At 31.5% G+C, this 21,802-nt stretch overlaps 2 protein-coding genes across 2 annotated transcripts; both read right to left on the minus strand.

Moving 5' to 3' along the window:
* Positions 1-1,086: 1,086 nt before the first annotated feature.
* LOC130635928 (uncharacterized) lies at positions 1,087-7,093 on the minus strand. Its single transcript, XM_057445455.1, has 4 exons — positions 6,319-7,093; positions 6,023-6,227; positions 2,241-2,498; positions 1,087-1,423 (listed from the first exon to the last, which is right to left on the minus strand). The coding sequence occupies exons 1-4, from the start codon at positions 6,652-6,654 to the stop codon at positions 1,203-1,205; spliced, it is 1,020 nt and encodes a 339-aa protein (XP_057301438.1). The 5' UTR covers positions 6,655-7,093; the 3' UTR covers positions 1,087-1,202.
* Positions 7,094-15,398: 8,305 nt separating this feature from the next.
* LOC130635929 (fibrinogen gamma-B chain-like) lies at positions 15,399-21,464 on the minus strand. The gene is made up of 4 exons (XM_057445456.1): positions 20,992-21,464; positions 20,702-20,906; positions 16,961-17,218; positions 15,399-16,143 (listed from the first exon to the last, which is right to left on the minus strand). Exons 1-4 carry the CDS (start codon positions 21,325-21,327, stop codon positions 15,923-15,925), a joined length of 1,020 nt encoding a protein of 339 aa, XP_057301439.1. The 5' UTR covers positions 21,328-21,464; the 3' UTR covers positions 15,399-15,922.
* Between the last annotated feature and the right edge of the window lie 338 nt (positions 21,465-21,802).

Consider the following 21,802-nt stretch of genomic DNA (forward strand, 5'->3'; position numbering starts at 1 on the left):
GTCATTGTTTAAAGCCTAAGAAAATGTTTTAAAGTTTTTATGTTTTTTGTTCGTGAGCAGCTTTTTTTTTTATTCTTCATATCTGAGTTATGTAATGATATTTATTTACTGACGTTCAAAATTCAAATGCGATATTTTTTTCAAAAAAGAATATTTTCAGCCACATCATGTGTTGTCAGATATTTTAATAAATCTTTTTGCCATTAAGCTTAACCTAAGAATATGTGAGCCTAAAAAAATGTACTTTTCATAACCATCCTTAAGCCTTATCTTGAATTTTCAATTTCTTATAAAAAAACATGCAGTGCATCTGATTATTTAACCGGTGTAAAAACGTGTACTGAATTAAAAGAAATACAATTACTCCAATAAGGTCCTTCTTCTTGCGTAGCTATATTTTTTATTATGTGTGTAGACACAAAGGAAGTCATTTCCAAATACTTTTAATCAATCAGAACAAAAAGAATAAAATAGAAGTAAAATAAATATTATTATTAAAATTAATACTTAAACCAAATTAAGAGTCTTTCATCGCCCTCGACATTATACAGGTTGAGGGCCGTGAAAGACGTTTCCACACCTAAATGCATTTTGAAATCTCTGGCTTTTCTTTAAATATAATCTATGGTACTATAATAGTATGCCAAAAATTTTCCAGGTCTATTTTCTTAAGGATAAAAATTTTGTTCATAAAAAAATTGAAAATAAGCGCTGATGTCATACATAAGGGGTTATATATAAATTTATGTTTTTAGATATATTTCTTTGTTTCAACCAGTGCTATGCCATTGGGACTATAAATGGGAATGCGTCTTTTAACATTCTAAATCTTCGAAAACTGGCATGCGCATAGGCCAGAAAATACTGGTTTATTGTGAAGAGAGTCGTTTTTAGGCCGAAGGGTAAATAAATCAGAAAAGATTTATGAGTAGTTCTAAAATTTCAAAATAGAATTAGTGCAAACTCTCTTTATCTAACATTCGCAACAAACAGCAGAATTTGTTCCATATAGCGAAAGCTCGAGGCATATTTTAATTATTTTATTTCTTAAGTCATCTCTCAAAAAAACTATTTGGTTATTGCTAGCTTTTCTCTCTTTCTCTCTGCTTTTTGTTTTTTTAAAAAAAGTGTAAAGCGAGTTTAAAATAGAGAACGTTACTGTATGCCAGTTATTTCTTTTTTTTATGTTTCTAACCCCCAACCTATGTGTTTACATAGCGTGATATGCGAACATTAAATACTTTCAATTTTCTCTCAGTAATGAAACCACTTAAACCTTTATCATGTCTTGTGAACCAATTCATCCCTTCTGTATCACCATACCACCATCCAGAGCCAAATAATTTTGCTTTTTCTGTATTTATGCCATGGTCGAACGTACTAAATGGTTTCCCGGAATGGTAATCCACAAGGTTATTTTCTCCTAAAAAAATTTAATTATAACATTAACACGTTTTATCTAGGTATGCTGGCTAGGTTTTAAAACACGTGCATTATATAGCTAGCTATTTTTTCACGGGTTCCCAAAAGTAAAACAAACTCAAGATGTCTCTAAAACCTTTTTGTGAAAAAAGAAATGGATAACAAGAGAAAGGAGCTGACAGGCACAGAAAAACTTCTGGTGGTAATTTTCACTTTATTTTATTGTGCAGTTCTAATACAGAATTTTAACACACCTTCCGCAATTCTCACAAAATGAATTAACTTGATTGGCTAACTAGTTTACTACTGGTTGTTTCCATGCATAACGTAGAGGAAATGTAGAACTGAATTTAAGTTTCCTTTAACCATATGGAAAAAAAAAATTATTCACGTGGGGTAAACAATTTAATTAAGAAGCTCTTCCTGTTTTTTTCCGTTGTGCGAAACCCTAACCCTAACCTAAACATTTAGCAAAACTTAATATTTCATTTAAAAGGTGAAAACTCTTTTCTCCAATGAATCTTATAGTACAAGGCGTTCTGAAATCCTCGACGTCACCAAATTTTTATATACACTTTTAGTTTTAGTCAAAAAACGAAAAATAACCTTTTGTAATTGAAACACTATTTTTCACAAATAGTCGACTGGTGAAATGGAATGATAGCTTGACCTCTTTTCTTGTTAGCTTACAGTCTTCAAATTTTGTGGGATCGAGTTATTAGAAATATTCTTTATTAGAATTGAGCGTTAAAAATAGTAGAGAATTACACAAAAGCGATGTTGGAAAATTGCGTGAGTTTCTTGATTTGTTTAGTTACCTCCTTGTGAAGCGACGTGCATCCTGTAAAAATCCAATTCTGATGAAACAGTAAAATTATGCAGTTCAACATCGTATCGCTGGCCCGTTGAATCTGCTATATAGAAGGAAAGAATGACTGGTGGGTTTGTTAGTTGATGTAGCATTTCTAAACCAATCCAAAAATCTCCATTCTTGTTTACTTTACCAAAACCATTTCTGTATTCCTTCCAAGTCCTGTTGCCACTTAATTGGGAGTTTTTAAGAATCATAATAGACCCTAAAAAAGTCAAGGAAGTATATTATACTTGTAAAACTAGCTGATAAAACACGTGAAATAATTCCCTTAATTAAAAATATAAACAAAAGTTTTCTTAAATTGCAGAATATAGATTTTAGTGATGTTTTATACACGATGTTGTGGAAAATTGTAGGAAATATGAGTACCTTTGCCTGTCACGACCAGACAGACAGAATTAGAGTATTGACACAAAGGGACTAGTAGCCAAAACCAAGCAAAAATCCACTTACAGCATTGCTTAAAAATTACTGTGCTTGTTATTACGAGACGATTTGTTGTCAATCTTTTTAAAGCGATCAAACAATAAGCCAATTTTGGCGAAATAGACAATGTTAATTGTCCGTGGCTTTGCTCGTCTGTATTTTGTAACGAACTTATAGTTTTTTGCAGGTTTTAAAATCCGTCACAGTAAATCAGTTTACAATGCAATTACAATGCTAATCAAATCGATTTATTTTATCCCCTCATTTGTTTTATCCAATTTAACGTGTGTATAAAAATGAAAGTTTTTATATATGTAAAAAACGTGATTTTCAGGCAAAGCACGACTACTGTGGAGATGTTGTGTTGTCTTTCTCTCGCAGGGGAAGAGTGAGTTGTGATAACAACATTTTATTATTTTTGTTGTTTAAAAAAACAGCTGATACACAAAGCACATATCAGTCATTTTGAAATGAATTATTGTTTGATCCGCTAATTAGTTACGTATGTTAAACCTTATTAACATTCGATTGTTTTCTCGATCAATAAAATTTACTAAAACTGACAGGCGCTAGAACATGCATAGGTTGGATCGCATCACGGATGATTTCAATAGAAACAAAAGACTTCAATCTCCTTCTTTATTTCTACCTCTATGATAAGAGAAATTGTTTAAGCCTCATATCTTCCTAACAATAAAATAGAATTGTAAAAACAACAGTATTGGAGTAACTTAGGGATAAAATGAAAACGTTTTAAATGAAATAGGCAACATAAAAAACATTGTGAAAAAAACCGTCGCGGTAAATTTAATTTGACATACAATAAAATCTTAAATTTATCACGTGATTTGTTCTAGCTAATTGAAAATGTAAACCAAAGTTTTACAAAATACGAAACAACTAAAAAATTTTGATTTAATTAATTAATGAAAGATAAAACGTATACCCAGAAATTAGAATATATAATTAAGCTGCCTGAATTTAACAAGTTACATCCTAAACGAAAGAATGAAAAGAACCCAGTAATAAAAGAGCAAGAAATAATTACAACGAAATTGAAAGATTTCAAAGACAAAAAGAAGATTAGCGAGTCATTGTATCATCAATTAAAATCAACTGGTAGTCAACCCCCACGTTTATATGGCTTAACTAAATTTCATAAAACGAACACGCCAGTAAGACCAGTTTTGTCCATGCCAGGGTCAGCATACTATAAAATTGCTAACCAAGTTTCGAAATGGCTTTTTGTTGTTGAAGAATGTAATGTAAACTCTTTAATAAAATCGATTTCCGACTCTTTACATCAGATAGAATTGAATGAGAAAGACGAATTAATCAGCTTTGACGTGACCTCGCTGTATACGAACGTACCAGTTAATGAAGCAATAAATGACTATACAGAATTGCTGTTATCTGCGAAATATGATAAACCAACAGTAGATAAGCAGACTTTTAAAAATTTGCTCATTATCTGCAGCTGCAATGTTATTATGGTAGCTAATAATGGATATTACAAGCAAATAGATGGATTAGCTATGGGTAGCCCACCGGCTCCCATGATAGCTAATGGTTGGCTTAGCTAATCTGATAATGAGATTAAAGACAACGCATTACTATTTTCAAGGTATATAGATGACATTCTTCGGAATATAAATAAGAATGAAATACATCGGAAGCTTGCGGAAATTAATGATTTATATCCTGCATTGAAATTTACAATAGAGAGGGAATCCGATGGTAGTCATCAATTCTTTTAAATGCTCATTAAACGAATTGGGCGCAAATTGTCCTCTACTTGGTACACCAAAGCCACTGATGCATGTCTAACTATGAATTTTCATTCCCTCGCACCGCTGAAATATAAACGATCTGTAGTCTCCGGTATGGCACATCGAATAGTGCGTGCTTGTAGTTCTTGGAAAGCTGTTCATGAAAGCCTAGCGAAAGCGAAACAAATTCTTAAAAATAATCAATATCCTGTTTCACTCTATGAACCCATTATTAAGAAAGTGTTGGAATCAGTTATTATACCTAAAGAAATGAAAGGTGAAGTTGAATCAGATGAACAGATACCGTGTAAAATGATGTTCATCCAATATAGAGGATGCATATCACATAAGTTTGAACAGTGACTTAAAAGAATCGACGCTCCTTGTAAAGTTGCCTTTACGCTAAGAAAAGTGAAAGCCATATTACCAGCATTAAAGCCAACGATCGAAATACTTCTTAAAAGTGCTTTAGTTTATTAAATTGTATATCCATGGTGTAAATCGTGCTATGTGGGGCAAACAACCGGGCATTTACTAACCGCGTAAAAGAGCATACAAGGTCAACAAGTCCCGTTGGTAGTCACTTTATCGCATGCAATATCGCACTCACAATGGTTGACGTTGTCATACTTGTTTCATCAAGCAGATCGTCCCACCATTTAATGGTGTTGGAAGCGTTATATATTCGTCAAATTAAACCTACTTTGAACACACGGACGAATATAAAAGTCATACATTAGTTATTAAAATATAATGATAAACGACGTCTTCAGGGATGTTGGCAATAGTTTATTATAATTATTATTTAAAATCTGATTTAGATGTGTTATAACATTCCTTAGTATATTTTTTAAGCTGTGCATAAATTTTTTAATTAAACTGTTTTTAAACTGTTATTTATTTGTTTTATAGAAAATGAATCTGATAATGAGTTACAAAGCACTCGAAATATTATATTCAATAAAACTGCGTTGTTGGTCATTAAAATTTCCCGAATAAATCCTTACGCCACAATGTTTTTACCTTTCAAGATGAAATCAAATAGTTCTAATTTAATGTGTTTTACGTTTGGGTGGCATGTTTTATCCAATCCAAAGAACTTAGACATACATTAATTATGAGCCTTTTTCAGTCATTTGCAGTAACCAAAAGAGATGATAGCTTTATATTTTGAATGAAGATATGAATCAAAAATTAAAATTTGTATTTAACAAACTGTCGTAAATAATCGTTCTTGAAATTTTTTTTAAATAACTTTAGTATTGATCTGTTTTGCTGTCGGCATAATTCTTTATCCCCCTTAACTGTTCATTGAAAGTACACGATCCTATAAATTTCCTTGATCAGCGTTTAAAGCTCTGCAAGATAAAATAAATGAATAAACAAATTTCGATTAAACTTTGTTGTATATACACTGCTGACGTCATTAAAATTTTAGAAACAAAGGTAATCATAACTGTATGGTAGTTATATTAGATATCATCCGATCCTATTACCCTGTCATGATAAACCTTAAACATATAATTCTTACCATCAAGTCCTAGACAAAGAAAACAATATGGAAGTCTCCAATTCACATTGTAAACTTGGAGATGATAGTTTCCAAGTGGACAAAAGCTTTTCTGATTGAGTTGAATATTTTGCTTTTGTTCGCATGTATATGTATTCAACCTCTCATCAGGAACACAAATCTTACGTGGATCGTTGCAGATATTATAATCGTTCGTGCAGTTGCTCTATGTATAAAGATTACATGTATAGATGTATAACATATATAAAAGAAATAGAAAAAATATTGGAGAAGCAATAGAGAAGGATATAACATACCACAAAGGCAAAGTGAGATGTGATTTCATCCCATAAAAAGGCGCAATTTGCTTCAAACATGTCTTGATCAAGCAATTCACATTGGTATTGAGAGGGAGATTCTTCTTTCAAATTCAAACTCCTACATGTTGGAGTTGACAAACATAGACTTCCGCACTTTTCTTTTGTAGTTGTGGAAAACGATGCTATAGCCGGAATGTTTAAAATGCGATTAGAATATCGTCTCATGTTTAACCAACTAACCGATACACCTTGTCTAATCTCCTTTCTCCTTTCCAAGTTTGAAGTGGAAACAACACTTGGAATTATTGCTAAGAATATTGTACCCCAAAACATTTTGTGTACTATATAAGAATGTCCTTAATATTTATTCTTTGTTAAGTTTTCAGAACAAAAATGAGTTAACGTTTGTTTCCATTAGCTAAAAAATCGTAAATAGAAAAGTTGAATATAGTATGTAGAATGTTATATTGAAGATGGTTATAGTAATAAGATGTGTTTTCCTTAGTCACCAGAATCATAAATAGAAGATTTTAAATATGTAAAAGATTCCATTCAGGAGAGTTGATATAGCTTGATACTGTATATATCATTGTTAACTACAAGAAAAGTAACCACATCCCTTTTTATCATGATTAAAACATTACATTAGGCGCCAAATAAAGAGGTTTTTCGCTTGTTACACTAATGATAGAAGTTCCCTTATGATTATAAAGATAATTTAAAGACAAAGTAAATTAAAAAAATAAATAAACAAAAATCTAAAAAATTTCACTCAACTCCAAAAATTGATTACCATTGCAATGCTTCTGCATATTTTTTTAAAAAAAATCCTGGAAAATTAAAAGTAGAAGTTAGGAAAAGTAAAAGTTTTGGGAAAAGTTGAACAAGAGGTGGCAATTTTGATTTTGTTTTGTATTGGAATCTTTGAAATGTAAGCGACCGGGTCCGGAACTTACTGAAATTTACGGAAAATTGCACATTTCCGGTTTCTGTTGATGAAACTGCTTTCACTCGGCCATGATCAAAAGTTATGCAATTTTTGGAAAATACATGTTTTCTCCAGAACACAAGTATTTTGATAAATTCAGGTATTAGTCCTATCAAATGGTTATTAAGCATAACAACAACAGCCCTCATATATTCTACATATATATTGATTTTTTTATCTGTGTGCTGAGTTACATGCTTGGTTTCTTTAGTTAGTTAGTTCAGTATATTTTTCTCTACTGTGTCTTGGTACGATGCCAGATTTAACCCTATTAGCTATTGTGTTTTTTGATCCTTGTAGCTATGGAGGTGGGAGGATATACCCCCTCCCTCTAAATATCTCAGGCTCCTTTTAATAAAACTTTAATTTAATATGACGGATTAAAACTACAAAAAGTATTTTGGTCACGTCAAAGTAAGGAGAATTTAATAGTTATCAGAATCTATACAATCTAAAATATCTTGTAAATTAAACATATTGTGGTCTGCAAAATTGATTTATCTGAATGTACTCTAAGTAAATCTAATTAGATAATAAACACAAATTACAACAAGGAGTGCATAAAGCGAAGATTTTAACTTAAATTTCTAGTAGAAAAGATTCCTGATAAACTTCGGAAACTACAAAATTTTTTGAAAATAGTTTTTACCATGCTAATTCATCAAATTTTCGGAAAAGTAACTAAAAACAAGAATGTTTTAAAGACGTGGTGTAAATTTATCAAAAAAAAACAGGAGGGGAAGGCAATAGAGTAAAGTTGTGTTGCTGTACACGAATAAAAAATTTCTTGCATTTTGTTTGTTTTGAAACTTTCTTTACCCTTGTTTTTCCAATAAGTTGGGACATTCGCATGAGATTAAACATAAGGTGGAATTGTAAATACGTATTGCTATTCCCATTGCAATCCCAATATGCTATTCCCAATGCACCAAGGAAGAAAACACGCATGTTCGATTTGATACTTTTCGAATTCTAGATCGTTCGATTTTAAAATTTTGTAAGTACACAAAACAAATTCGAATCATTGTTTATGCGAATTGAAACGAAAAAATGATTTTAAGTGAGCCACTTTTATATTTTTTGTGTGCTATGAAATTATTTTTTATTTGCTTACGTTTTTATGTTACCATTTTAATAATGGCTTCCAAAAAAAACCGCTTAGTATGGCTTCATAGAAAGACCTATTAAAATAAGCCGTAAACCAATTCAATCATCGAATTTTTTCATGCTAACCGGTTTTTGTATCAGTCAAGTAAAAACAGGGTTTACTAACCGCTCTGTTTTGTTGTCACGATTAATTTGTGAATTTTCACTTGAACTTTTCCCAAAAAATATAAATTTTTTATTGTTGAACTTTATTTAAAAAATAAGAATATTTAAATTTACCGAAAAACAATTTTTGAGGATACAGAAGGAGAATATTTTGAGGATAACTCAATTTTTCAGTCAAAAATATTCGTCGGTCATTAATGTCGTCGGTAAAAACTATCGTCACCTAGCAAAAAAATCTTCTTTTAACGGATGGAGTTTTACCCGATAATGTATCATATAAAAACTCAGGAAGTATTATAAACATGTAACAAAGCACAGACGCGTTTGCATATTTATCTATTAGGTATCTGCGTGCCAAATTTTTAGGTTCCGTACCTCCCGGAGCCTTAGATATTGGCTATTCCTTGATATTACCCCTAAAACTATCTATGAAATCCTTATAAACGGGGGCACATAATAACGTTCGTTACTATTATCCTTAGAACTCGAAAGTTACCACAAAACTTTATTTTATCGAGGGGAATCATTCTCTAAATTTTGGACATGTGATTAATCTGTTTTCCCGAATTTTTCTGATTCTCAGGCAATTCTTGGCGTTTTTCCCGGGAAAAAACCCGGAAAATATGTTAAATAAGTTTTATTTCACTGTTAACTTTCAACAAAATCTTATAAATTCGGTCTATAGTAATTACATTTTAAGCAAATAGTGGTATTTAGAATAAATTAATTTGGCGTAATGTCAGTGTACCAAATTTGGATCAATTTGGACAAGCCTATTAAAAGTTACGGAGGGAGTTAGAGAGCGGTTATAATAATTTTGAAAAGCGCCGGACCAAAAAGGGACTAACTACGGAAACTTCCTAAACAAATTTTCTTTTGTATGTGTATTCTAGCCCGTAACCGCAAAAATACACGGGTTCGCCGTTCCTTAGATTCTCGTCCGATGCACATTTCTCCGGCATTGGCATTTCGTACATTTTTGTCCTCCTAGTAGCACCGAGTAATAAAATTACTCCGCGGAGGTCCGAATTAAAGCTGCTGCGCGAGAATTTTGAACACAGAGAACACGGTAGTTATAATAGATAGTCGGGATCTGGCGTTGAAAAATTCATAATCTAAATTCACGTCACTGATTGGCTAAAATTTGGATTGTTTGTGTGAACGAAAGCATACAAAAATGTTGTCGGTGAGGCAAGTTCTACGAGATAATAACCGCAATAATGTCTCATATTTTCATGTAAGACCTCTCCACCACGCACTAACTCCAACATTGCAAAAATGGATGAAGGCCAGAAGGTTGGAGAAGGTGTGGAAAACGTTTCATTACCCCAAGAAATGTAGATTACAAGTAAACAGTCGCAGTAAAGAATATCCACATGAAACACATGGCCACATAGAAACTACGGAGAAATGGGAAACGAAAGCTTTTTAATCAACCTAGACTCCAACGTTTGTTAAACTTCATTTGTTTACGTTGTCGAGATTTGAGTAATAATTTGTTCAACCCGTTTAATTTACAAATGAATGGCAACAGCTGTGGGAAATGGTTTCCATATTCAGCGAATAACAAAATAAGTTGCAGTGGTTTTTTAATAAATAATTCTGGGTATTATCACTTCTTCCATTCTTATTTGATATTCCGTACTTGAGAATCACATTTTTTGTTCTTTTTCTTTTGAAGAAACAAAATGTTCATAAACACTCTGCCTCCTTTAGATGGTTCTCGCTGGTTGAGCAGTAGGATAGTGTACAACCAAAATAGGAAAAAGTAGTTATGAAAAATAGCTCTTTTCCACAAACTTTATTTTTTTGCTTTTCTTGTGACCTGTGCTCACGTCACCCATGGAAAACAACAACATTTTCTTCAAGGAAATACGTTTAAAGCATGCCCACAGTGTTAGAGACAAAGTGCTCAACAAACAAAGAGGGCAAAGTAGCGCAGTTGAAAATATGTTTTGGAGAAGGAATGATTCAGAAGAGATTGATCAAAAAAGAAAAGAAAAAGTCGACTTAAGCGCACTTCTTTAAGTAAATCTGTGTAATCGTATTATGTTGCGATGTATTCTTATACTTCCTCTCCATGCTTTGGTTCATTAAACATGTGAATACTATTGCGTATAAAATTTCCTTTCCAGCGCTGGAAGGAATTTTTAGATGAGAGTTTCTTCGTTTTCTCATCACTGCTTCCGATTTTGTGGTTTTTACCCCTACCATTTTTAAACTGACATTTAAATTCGCATAATAATGAGTATTTACGAAATTATGCGAAAAAATTCGAAAATTCAAAGTTCTTTATATTTAAAATGTCGAAATTTGAAATCAGGGCCTACCTGACTCTTTTTTCTTCCCTCACTGAAAAACTGCAGAAGAAGAAATGGAAGAAAAAAAGTCAGGTAGGTCGGGCTAAAGTGCAATACTGTTTTGTAAAAAATTTATTACATTTCTGATTAAAATAAAAACATAGAATACAGCCCGTGATGCGGACAGACAGACAGACAAATTACGGCTATTAGAGACATGTCTTTAAACGAGAAAATCAAGCTACTCTGGCGACATTGATAGGCGATAGTCGTAAATTTATTACTCGTGTTTTCGTGCCTTTATCCAATTTCGACGTAAATTTTAAAATTCTCAACATAAATAATATTTTATATTTTCGTAGATATAACTACAAATAATTAAACAGAAAAATCTGCCTTTCAAAAGTTAACTCATTCTGCACCGTCACTGTAAAACGCTTATAACCACGTGCATTATTTGCTCATTGATACAGTAAGGACTAGTTTATCCTTATAGATAAGTAGCTATCTGTATATCTTTAAATACAATATCATTAAAATCAATATTTTTAATTGTTTCAAAAACTCTCGAGATGATCGGTTATTCTGCTCATTAGACACCCTTTTCGAAAAAAAAGTTAAAAGGCTCCTTTAAAAAAAACTCCCGGGTAACAAAATAAACAAAAACAAAGCAGAAGAGAGCATTTTTGCTGGTAATTTTTCACAATTTTCCGCTTCATAATATTACGCACATTATCCGTATACAACGCAAACAAAGAGCCAACTCCACTTTGCCCGGAACAAAACGGACAAGAAAATCTTCTGTGATATAAACATTTTAAGTACGCGTGCGCAGAAGATTATCTGATTCTTTCAGTTTTAAGAAAAAAGATTTTTTGTAGTGGAGAAGAGACTTAACGCTAAAACATGAACCACAAAACCATCATGACTTTGTTTAATTTGCCGTTAATATATCAAGGACATGTATATTCAGCTTAGAATAGGTACTTCTATAAAAATCAAGTAAGAATTGTTATAATAATAATGAAAAGAAAAAGAGAAAGATTTACTTATGACATATTCTTTCAAGAGAAATTTTTATCCTTTACTTTATCCAAAGCAAAAGTTAGAGTTAAAACGCGGGAAACGTTCGTAATTAATGTGGACGAGGTGTGTACAGAAAGATTAAACAATCAACCAAAAAACCTTTTTTTCTCATAAAAAAAATATTAAAATTAATTAAGTATCCTTCATACACCTGAAAATTATAAGAAAAAGTATATGGTATGCCTCTGTGAAGTTTTGCGTTTTGAACTAAAACAAATTTGATTTAAAGGAAGGCAATTTTTATTTTAAAGATACGATTTAAAAGTTCCTGAGAAACCACCAAAAGTTTTTCGTTTACAAGAAAATTAACTAATTGTGGTTTTCAATCCAAATTCGTTGCCAAAATAGCATTTGTGAGAAAATCAACTCAAAATTTGACATTTTATTTGACATGATGACATAATGTCACCTTTTCGCTAATTTTCATTTTCTTTTTTTAAAACAGTGGCATATTAAGGAGGAAATGGAACCATAGAGATGTAAAGTGAATTGAAACTAAGCAACGTTCAAAACACTTTTAAAATTTAATTATCGTTCAAGACTTTTCTTCAATGACAGCCATACATGGATAAGTTTTGTCAAAATATTTTAGCATATTTATAACAAACACAATGTCTGATTATCAAGTAAAAGTTTCCTAATATGTAAACAAAACTGATCATGCTAAGCCTATATGTACTTGTATTTTTTTATGCATCATAATTTTTTGGCTTTCCAGATTTATTTTTCCTTGAATTTTCCTAAATGTATTTCCTTAAATATTATACTAACCAGATTTCAATGGATTGAAAAAATAGTACCGCCGTTCTAGTTTTCCCACGGCATGAATACTGGAGTAAAAAGTACACAGTTTTTGTCAAATTACAAATACAGAAATTATTTATGAATTTAAAAATTATTTCTATGTCGGGAAATTCTTCCTTATATAGAAAGTATGAGATTGCCCGATCGAGAAATTTCATCCGATTTTTTAGAAGTTATTATAAACCATAACAAAGAAATCTATATTTTTTATAAAACTTTTATTAAAGATAAATTAAAAATTTTTTAACAAATTATCATTTTTCAACGCAAAAATTTGGAAAATAAAAAATAACATGTTGTTCTCCGGATATGAAAGAATTTAGGAATGTTAAAAAATATTTTCGTTGATTATCCTATAAGCAGTCGTTTCAAAATTTAAAACAAATCTTGAACAGTGCCTTTTTAGATTTTTAGAAAAAGTTTTTTTTACTCTAAAGAATTGTGTTACCGTTTTAACCTGTTATTGGTTTTAAAGATACAGTCTATTCTCGATAAGTGGAACCTCCACAGGGCCGAAAAAATTGGTTCCACTTATCGAATGTTCTACCTGTCCGGATTACTCGATAAGTGGAACCTCTATAAAACCGAAAAAGAGTTCCACTCATCGAATTTTTTTCTTATCTGAAATATCAGGAGACCGAGGAATTTAGGAATAATGAAAAACAGGGTGAGAAACAAAAGAAAATTCTTTATACATATTTACGTTCGCATTCGAAAAAAGAATGTTTTGTTTAAAATGATTCGAACGTGCTGTAGATGATTTTTCTTTCGGAAAAGTTCTACTTTTATGAAAAAATATTGTTCAAGAGCCCCCAAAAATGGTTCCATTTATAGAAAGTTCCACTTATCGAGGGTTCCAGTTATCGGATAAAATAAGAGAGGTTTGTTAATGCAAATCCAAGGGACCGGGGAAATTGGTTCCACTAAACGAAAGTTCCACTTATCCGGGGTTTCACTTATCGAGAGTAGATTGTGTACGATGATGTGATTTTAAATAGGTTGACGTCATACAATTTTTTTCCACGCAATTTCCCCCCAATGTGCCTTAAAACATCTGTACAAAATTTCATAGCAAAACAATGTTATCAAAATCGCTTTTAAAAGGAGGTCCCCTTCTCCAGCTCTGGTAGAACCCCTGAAACACCCGCCTAAACAGGGCTAACACAAATAAAAGTCACCAGTTAAAATTTAATTATTTCTTGGTGCTTACAATAAATTTAATTCGTGCACTTTTTTGACTTTGTTTCAGTGCTTGTTTACATTTTAACATCAAATGAAATCTACTTTTATCTGTCGTTAAAGAGTAAACAAACCGAGAAGGCAAAGCTGATTTCAAAATTTACATGTGCATAAAATAATGAAAAAAAAATCATATGTACAAAAAAACTTAAGAATAAATTATAAATAACAATTTCAGCTAAACATTTACGTGTTAATATGTCAATATTTACAGTGAATTTTTATCTTGCCTCAGAAATTCCTAACTCTATGTTCTTTGGTCAAAGGGCACTTGTCACAACTAAATACACTAATATGGCACTGATTGTTAAGATAAATATGTACAGAAATATATATATTAGCTGTTATTACGTAAGTTACACTGCATGATTCCCACAGAAAATTGTATGAAAATTTTACATCAACAGGCGCAATATTTATTCAAAAAAACATCTATTCAAAAAGATATTTTGCAATAAACCAGAAGCATTTGACCAACTATAATAATTTAATAACCAACTACATTTTACTTTGCACCCACTTTGGAAGAATAGGTTTTCTTATAGAACTTAAATATTGCCTTGGAAAGAAATAAGAAATAAATTAAAAGTTCAAGCTTTTAAAACATGGAAATGCTAACAATTTCACATAAAAATTTACAGATATTTATCGTTATTAAAACTTAGTAAAACTTTACAAGAACTTTTTACTATATTAAGCAGTACATGTTTTATTTATATAAGCATGACAAGCATTCACAGGCTTAAATTTTGTCATTGTTTAAAGCCTAAGAAAATGTTTTAAAGTTTTTATGTTTTTTGTTCGTGATTTATTTACTGACGTTCAAAATTCAAATGCGATATTTTTTTCAAAAAAGAATATTTTCAGCCACATCATGTGTTGTCAGATATTTTAATAAATCTTTTTGCCATTAAGCTTAACCTAAGAATATGTAAGCCTAAAAAAATGTACTTTTCATAACCATCCTTAAGCCTTATCTTGGATTTTCAATTTCTTATAAAAAAACATGCAGTGCATCTGATTATTTAACCCGGTGTAAAAAGGTGTAATGAATTAAAAGAAATATAATTACTCCAATAAGGTCCTTCTTCTTGCGTAGCTATATTTTTTATTATGTGTGTAGACACAACGGAAGTCATTTCCAAATACCTTTAATCATTCAGAACAAAAAGAATAAAATAGAAGTAAAATAAATATTATTATTAAAATTAATACTTAAACCAAATTAAGAGCCTTTCACGGCCCTCGACATTATACAGGTTGAGGGCCGTGAAAGACGTTTCCACACCTAAATGCATTTTGAAATCTCTGGCTTTTCTTTAAATATAATCTATGGTACTATAATAGTATGCCAAAAATTTTCCAGGTCTATTTTGTTAAGGACAAAAATTTTGTTCATAAAAAAATTGAAAATAAGCGCTGATGTCATACATAAGGGGTTATATATAAATTTATGTTTTTAGATATATTTCTTTGTTTCAACCAGTGCTATGCCATTGGGACTATAAATGGGAATGCGTCTTTTAACATTCTAAATCTTTGAAAATTGGCATGCCCATAGGCCAGAAAATACTGGTTTATTGTGAAGAGAGTCGTTTTTAGGCCGAAGGGTAAATAAATCAGAAAAGATTTATGAGTACTTTTAAAATTTCAAAATAGAATTAGTGCAAACTCTCTTTATCTAACATTCGCAACAAACAGCAGAATTTGTTCCACATAGCGAAAGTTCGAGGCATATTTTAATTATTTCATTTCTTAAGTCATCTCTCAAAAAAACTATTTGATCATTGCTAGCTTTTCTCTCTTTGTCTCTGCTTTTTGTTTTTTTTAAAAAAAGTGTGAAGCGAGTTTAAAATGGAGAACGTTACTGTATGCCAGTTATTTCTTTGTTTTATGTTTCTAACCCCCCCACTTATGTGTTTACATAGCGTGATATGCGAACATTAAATATTTTCAATTTTCTCTCAGTAATGAAACCACTTAAACCTTTATCATGTCTTGTGAACCAATTCATCCCTTCTGTATCACCATACCACCATCCAGAGCCAAATAATTTTGCTTTTTCTGTATTTATGCCATGGTCGAACGTACTAAATGGTTTCCCGGAATGGTAATCCACAAGGTTATTTTCTCCTAAAAAAATTTAATTATAACATTAACACGTTTTATCTAGGTATGCTGGCTAGGTTTTAAAACACGTGCATTATATAGTTAGCTATTTTTTCACGGGTTCCCAAAAGTAAAACAAACTCAAGTTGTCTCTAAAACCTTTTTGTGAAAAAAGAAATGGATAACAAAAGAAAGGAGCTGACAGGAACAGAAAAACTTCTGGTGGTAATTCTCACTTTATTTTATTGTGCAGTTCTAATACAGAATTTTAACACACCTTCCGCAATTCTCACAAAATAAAATAACTTGATTGGCTAACTAGTTTACTACTGGTTGTTTCCATGCATAACGTAGAGGAAATGTAGAGCTGAATTTAAGTTTCCTTTAACCATATGAAAAAAAAAAATTATTCACGTGGGGTAAACAATTTAATTAAGAAGCTCTTCCTGTTTTTTTTCGTTGCGCAAAACCCTAACCCTAACCTAAACATTTAGCAAAACTTAACATTTCATTTAAAAGGTGAAAACTTTCTTCTCCAATGAATCTTATAGTACAAGGCGTTCTGAAATCCTCGACGTCACCAAATTTTTATATACACTTTTTGTTTTAGTCAAAAAACGAAAAATAACCTTTTGTAATTGAAACACTATTTTTCACAAATAGTCGACTGGTGAAATGGAATGATAGCTTGACCTCTTTTCTTGTTAGCTTACAGTCTTCAAATTTTGTGGGATCGAGTTATTAGAAATATTCTTTATTAGAATTGAGCGTTAAAAATAGTAGAGAATTACACAAAAGCGATGTTGGAAAATTGCGTGAGTTTCTTGATTTGTTTAGTTACCTCCTTGTGAAGCGACGTGCATCCTGTAAAAATCCAATTCTGATGAAACAGTAAACTCATGCAGTTCAACATCGTATCCCTGGCCCGTTGAATCTGCTATATAGAAGGAAAGAATGACTGGTGGGTTTGTTAGTTGATGTAGCATTTCTAAACCAATCCAAAAATCTCCATTCTTGTTTACTTTACCAAAACCATTCCTGTATTCCTTCCAAGTCCTGTTGCCACTTAATTGGGAGTTTTTAAGAATCATAATAGACCCTAAAAAAGTCAAGGAAGTATATTATACTTGTAAAACTAGCTGATAAAACACGTGAAATAATTCCCTTAATTAAAAATATAAACAAAAGTTTTCTTAAATTGCAGAATATAGATTTTAGTGATGTTTTATACACGATGTTGTGGAAAATTGTAGGAAATATGAGTACCTTTGCCTGTCACGACCAGACAGACAGAATTAGAGTATTGACACAAAGGGACTAGTAGCCAAAACCAAGCAAAAATCCACTTACAGCATTGCTTAAAAATTACTGTGCTTGTTATTACGAGACGATTTGTTGTCAATCTTTTAAAAGCGATCAAACAATAAGCCAATTTTGGCGAAATAGACAATGTTAATTGTCCGTGGCTTTGCCCGTATGTATTTTGTAACGAACTTATAGTTTTTTCTAGGTTTTAAAATCCGTCACAGTAAATCAGTTTACAATGCAATTACAATGCTAATCAAATCGCTTTATTTTATCCCCTCATTTGTTTTATCCAATTTAACGTGTGCAAAAAATGAAAGTTTTTATATATGTAAAAAACGTGATTTTCAGGCAAAGCACGACTACTGTGGAGATGTTGTGTTGTCTTTCTCTCGCAGGGGAAGAGTGAGTTGTGATAACAACATTTTATCATCTTCCTTGTTTAAAAAAACAGCACATATCATATACACAAAGCACATATCAGTCATTTTGAAATGAATTATTGTTTGATCCGCTAATTAGTTACGTATGTTAAACCTTATTAACATTCGATTGTTTTCTCGATCAAAAAAATTTACTAAAACTGACAGGCGCTAGAATTCAATAGGTTGGATCGCATCACTGATGATTTCAATAGAAACAAAAGACTTCAATCTCCTTCTTTATTTCTACCTCTATGATAAGAGAAATTGTTTAAGCCTCATATCTTCCTAACGATAAATTAGAATTGAAAAAACAACAGTATTGGAGTAACTTAGGGATAAAATGAAAACGTTTTAAATAAAATAGGCAACATAAAAAACATTGTGAAAAAAACCGTCGCGGTAAATTTAATTTGACATGCAATAAAATCTTAAATTTATCACGTGATTTGTTCTAGCTAATTGAAAATGTAAACGAAAGTTTTACAAAATACTAATTAATGAAACATAAAACGTATACCCAGAAGTTAGAATATATAATAAAGCTGCCTGAATTTAACAAGTTACATCCTAAACGAAAGAATGAAAAGAACCCAGTAATAAAAGAGAAAGAAATAATTACAACGAAATTGAAAGATTTCAAAGAAAAAGAAGATTAGCGAGTCATTGTATCATCAATTTAAACCAACTGGTAGTCAACCGCCACGTTTATAATGGCTTAGCTAAAGTTCATAAAACGAACACGCCAGTAAGACCAGTTTTGTCCATGCCAGGGTCAGCATACTATAAAATTGCTAACCAAGTTTCGAAATGGCTTTTTGTTGTTGAAGAATGTAATATAAACTAACAAAATCGATCTCCGTCTCTTTACATCAGATAGAATTGAATGAGGAAGACGAATTAATCAACTTTGACGTGACCTCGCTGTATACGAACGTACCAGTTAATGAACCAATAAATGATTTTACAGAATTGCTGTTAACTGGAAAATATGATAAACCACCAGTAGATAAGCAGACTTTTAAAGATTTGCTCATTATCTGCAGCTGCATAGTTATTATGTTATCTAATGATGGATAATACAAGCAAATGGATGGATTAGCTATGGGTAGCCCACCGGCTCCCATGATAGCTAATGGTTGGTTTAGCCAATATGATAATGAGATTAAAGACAACGCATTACTATTTTCAAGATATATAGATGACATTTTTCGGAATATAAATAAGAATGAAATGCATCGGAAGCTTGCGGAGATTAATGATTTATATCCTGCATTGAAATTTACAATAGAGAGGGAATCCAAAGTAGTCATGCTCATTATACGAATTGGGCGCAAATTGTCCTCTACTTGGTACACCAAAGCCACTAATACAGGTCTAACTACGAATTTTCATTCCCTCGCACCGCTGAAGTATAAACGATCTGTAGTCTCCGGTATGGCACATTGAATAGTGCGTGCTTGTAGTTCTTGGAAAGCTGTTCATGAAAGCCTAGCGAAAGCGAAACAAATTCTTAAAAATAATCAATACCCTGTTTCATTCTATGAACCCATTATTAAGAAAGTGTTAGAATCAGTTATTATACCTAAGGAAATGAAAGGTGAAGTTGAATCAGATGAACAGGTACAGTATAAAATGATGTTCATCCAATATAGAGGACGCATATCACATAAGTTTGAACAGTCACTTAAAAGAATCGACGCTATTTTTAAAGTTGTCTTTACGCTAAGAAAATTTAAAGCCATATTACCACCATTAAAGCCAACGATCGAAAAAGCTCTTAAAAGTGGTTTAGTTTACCAAATTGTATATTCACAGTGTAAATCGTACTATGTCGGGCAAACAACCCGGCATTTATTAAGCCGCGTAAAAGAGAATAAAAGGTCAACAAGTTCCGTTGGTAGTCACTTTATCGCATGCAATATCGCACTCATAATGGTTGACGTTATGATACTTGTTTCATCAAGCAGATCGTCCCATCATTTAATGGTGTTGAAAGCGTTATATATTCGTCAAATTAAACCTACTTTGAACACAAAGGACGAATATAAAAGTCATACATTAGTTATTAAAATATAATAATGAACAACGTCTTCAGGGATGTTGGCAATAGTTTATTATAATTATTGTTTAAAATCTGATTTGGATGTGTTATAACATTCCTTAGTATATTTTTTTAAGCTGTGCATAAATTTTTTAATTAAACTGTTTTTAAACTGTTATTTATTTGTTTTATAGAAAATGAATCTGATGATGAGTTACAAAACACTCGAAATATTATATTCAATAACTGCGTTGTTGGTCATTAAAATTTCCCGAATAAATCCTCACGCCACAATGTTTTTACCTTTCAAGATGAAATCAAATAGTTCTAATTTAATGTGTTTTACGTTTGGGTGGCATGTTTTATCCAATCCAAAGAACTTAGACATACATTAATTATGAGCCTTTTTCAGTCATTTGCAGTAACCAAAAGAGATGATAGCTTTATATTTTGAATAAAGATATAAATCAAAAATTAAAATTTGTATTTAACAAACTGTCGTAAATGATCGTTCTTGAATTTTTTTTTAAATAACTTTAGTATTGATCTGTTTTGCTGTCGGCATAATTCTTTATCCCCCTTAACTGTTCATTGAAAGTACACGATCCTATAAATTTCCTTGATCAGCGTTTAAAGCTCTGCAAGATAAAATAAATGAATAAACAAATTTCGAATAAACTTTGTTGTATATACACTGCTGACGTCATTAAAATTTTAGAAACAAAGGTAACCATAACTGTATGGTAGTTATATTAGATATCATCCGATCCTATTACCCTGTCATGATAAACCTTAAACATATAATTCTTACCATCAAGTCCTCGACAAAGAAAACAATATGGAAGTCTCCAATTCACATTGTAAACTTGGAGATGATAGTTTCCAAGTGGACAAAAGCTTTTCTGATTGAGTTGAATATTTTGCTTTTGTTCGCATGTATATGTATTCAACCTCTCATCAGGAACACAAATCGTACGTGGATCATTGCAGATATTATAATCGTTCGTGCAGTTGCTCTATGTATAAAGATTACATATATAGATGAAATAAAAAAAATATTGGAGAAGCAATGGAGAAGCAATAGAGAAGGATATAACATACCACAAAGGCAAAGTGAGATGTGATTTCATCCCATAAAAAGGCGCAATTTGCTTCAAACATGTTTTGATCAAGCAATTCACATTGGTATTGAGAGGGAGATTCTTCTTTCAAATTCAAACTCTTACATGTTGGAGTTGACAAACATAGACTTCCGCACTTTTCTTTTGTAGTTGTGGAAAACGATGCTATAGCCGTGATGTTTAAAATGCGATTAGAATATCGTCTCATGTTTAACCAACTAACCGATACACCTTGTCTAATCTTCTTTCTCCTTTCCAAGTTTGAAGTGGAAACAACACTTGGAATTATTGCTAAGGATAATATACCCCAAAACATTTTGTGTACTATATAAGAATGTCCTTAATATTTATTCTTTGTTAAGTTTTCAGAAGAAAAATGAGTTAACGTTTGTTTCCATTAGCTAAAAAATCGTAAATAGAAAAGTTGAATATAGTATGTAGAATGTTATATTGAAGATGATTATAGTAATAAGATGTGTTTTCCTTAGTCACCAGAATCATAAATAGAAGATTTTAAATATGTAAAAGATTGCATTCAGGTGAGTTGATATAGCTTGATACTGTATATATCATTGTTAACTACAAGAAAAGTTCCCACATCCCTTTTTATCATGATTAAAACATTACATTAGCCGCCAAATAAAGAGGTTTTCCTCTTGAATTGAAAAACACGACGGGCGATAACGGCTGAAAATATTTTATTGGTTTTAAAAGCCTTCTACTGCATCTTTCTTTTAAAAGTTTTATGTAATTTACACACTACTTCGAGTTGATTTCGTCTTGGAAATCGA

This window comes from Hydractinia symbiolongicarpus, chromosome 3, assembly GCF_029227915.1.
Source record: "Hydractinia symbiolongicarpus strain clone_291-10 chromosome 3, HSymV2.1, whole genome shotgun sequence".
In the NCBI taxonomy this organism is placed as follows: Eukaryota; Metazoa; Cnidaria; class Hydrozoa; order Anthoathecata; family Hydractiniidae; genus Hydractinia; species Hydractinia symbiolongicarpus.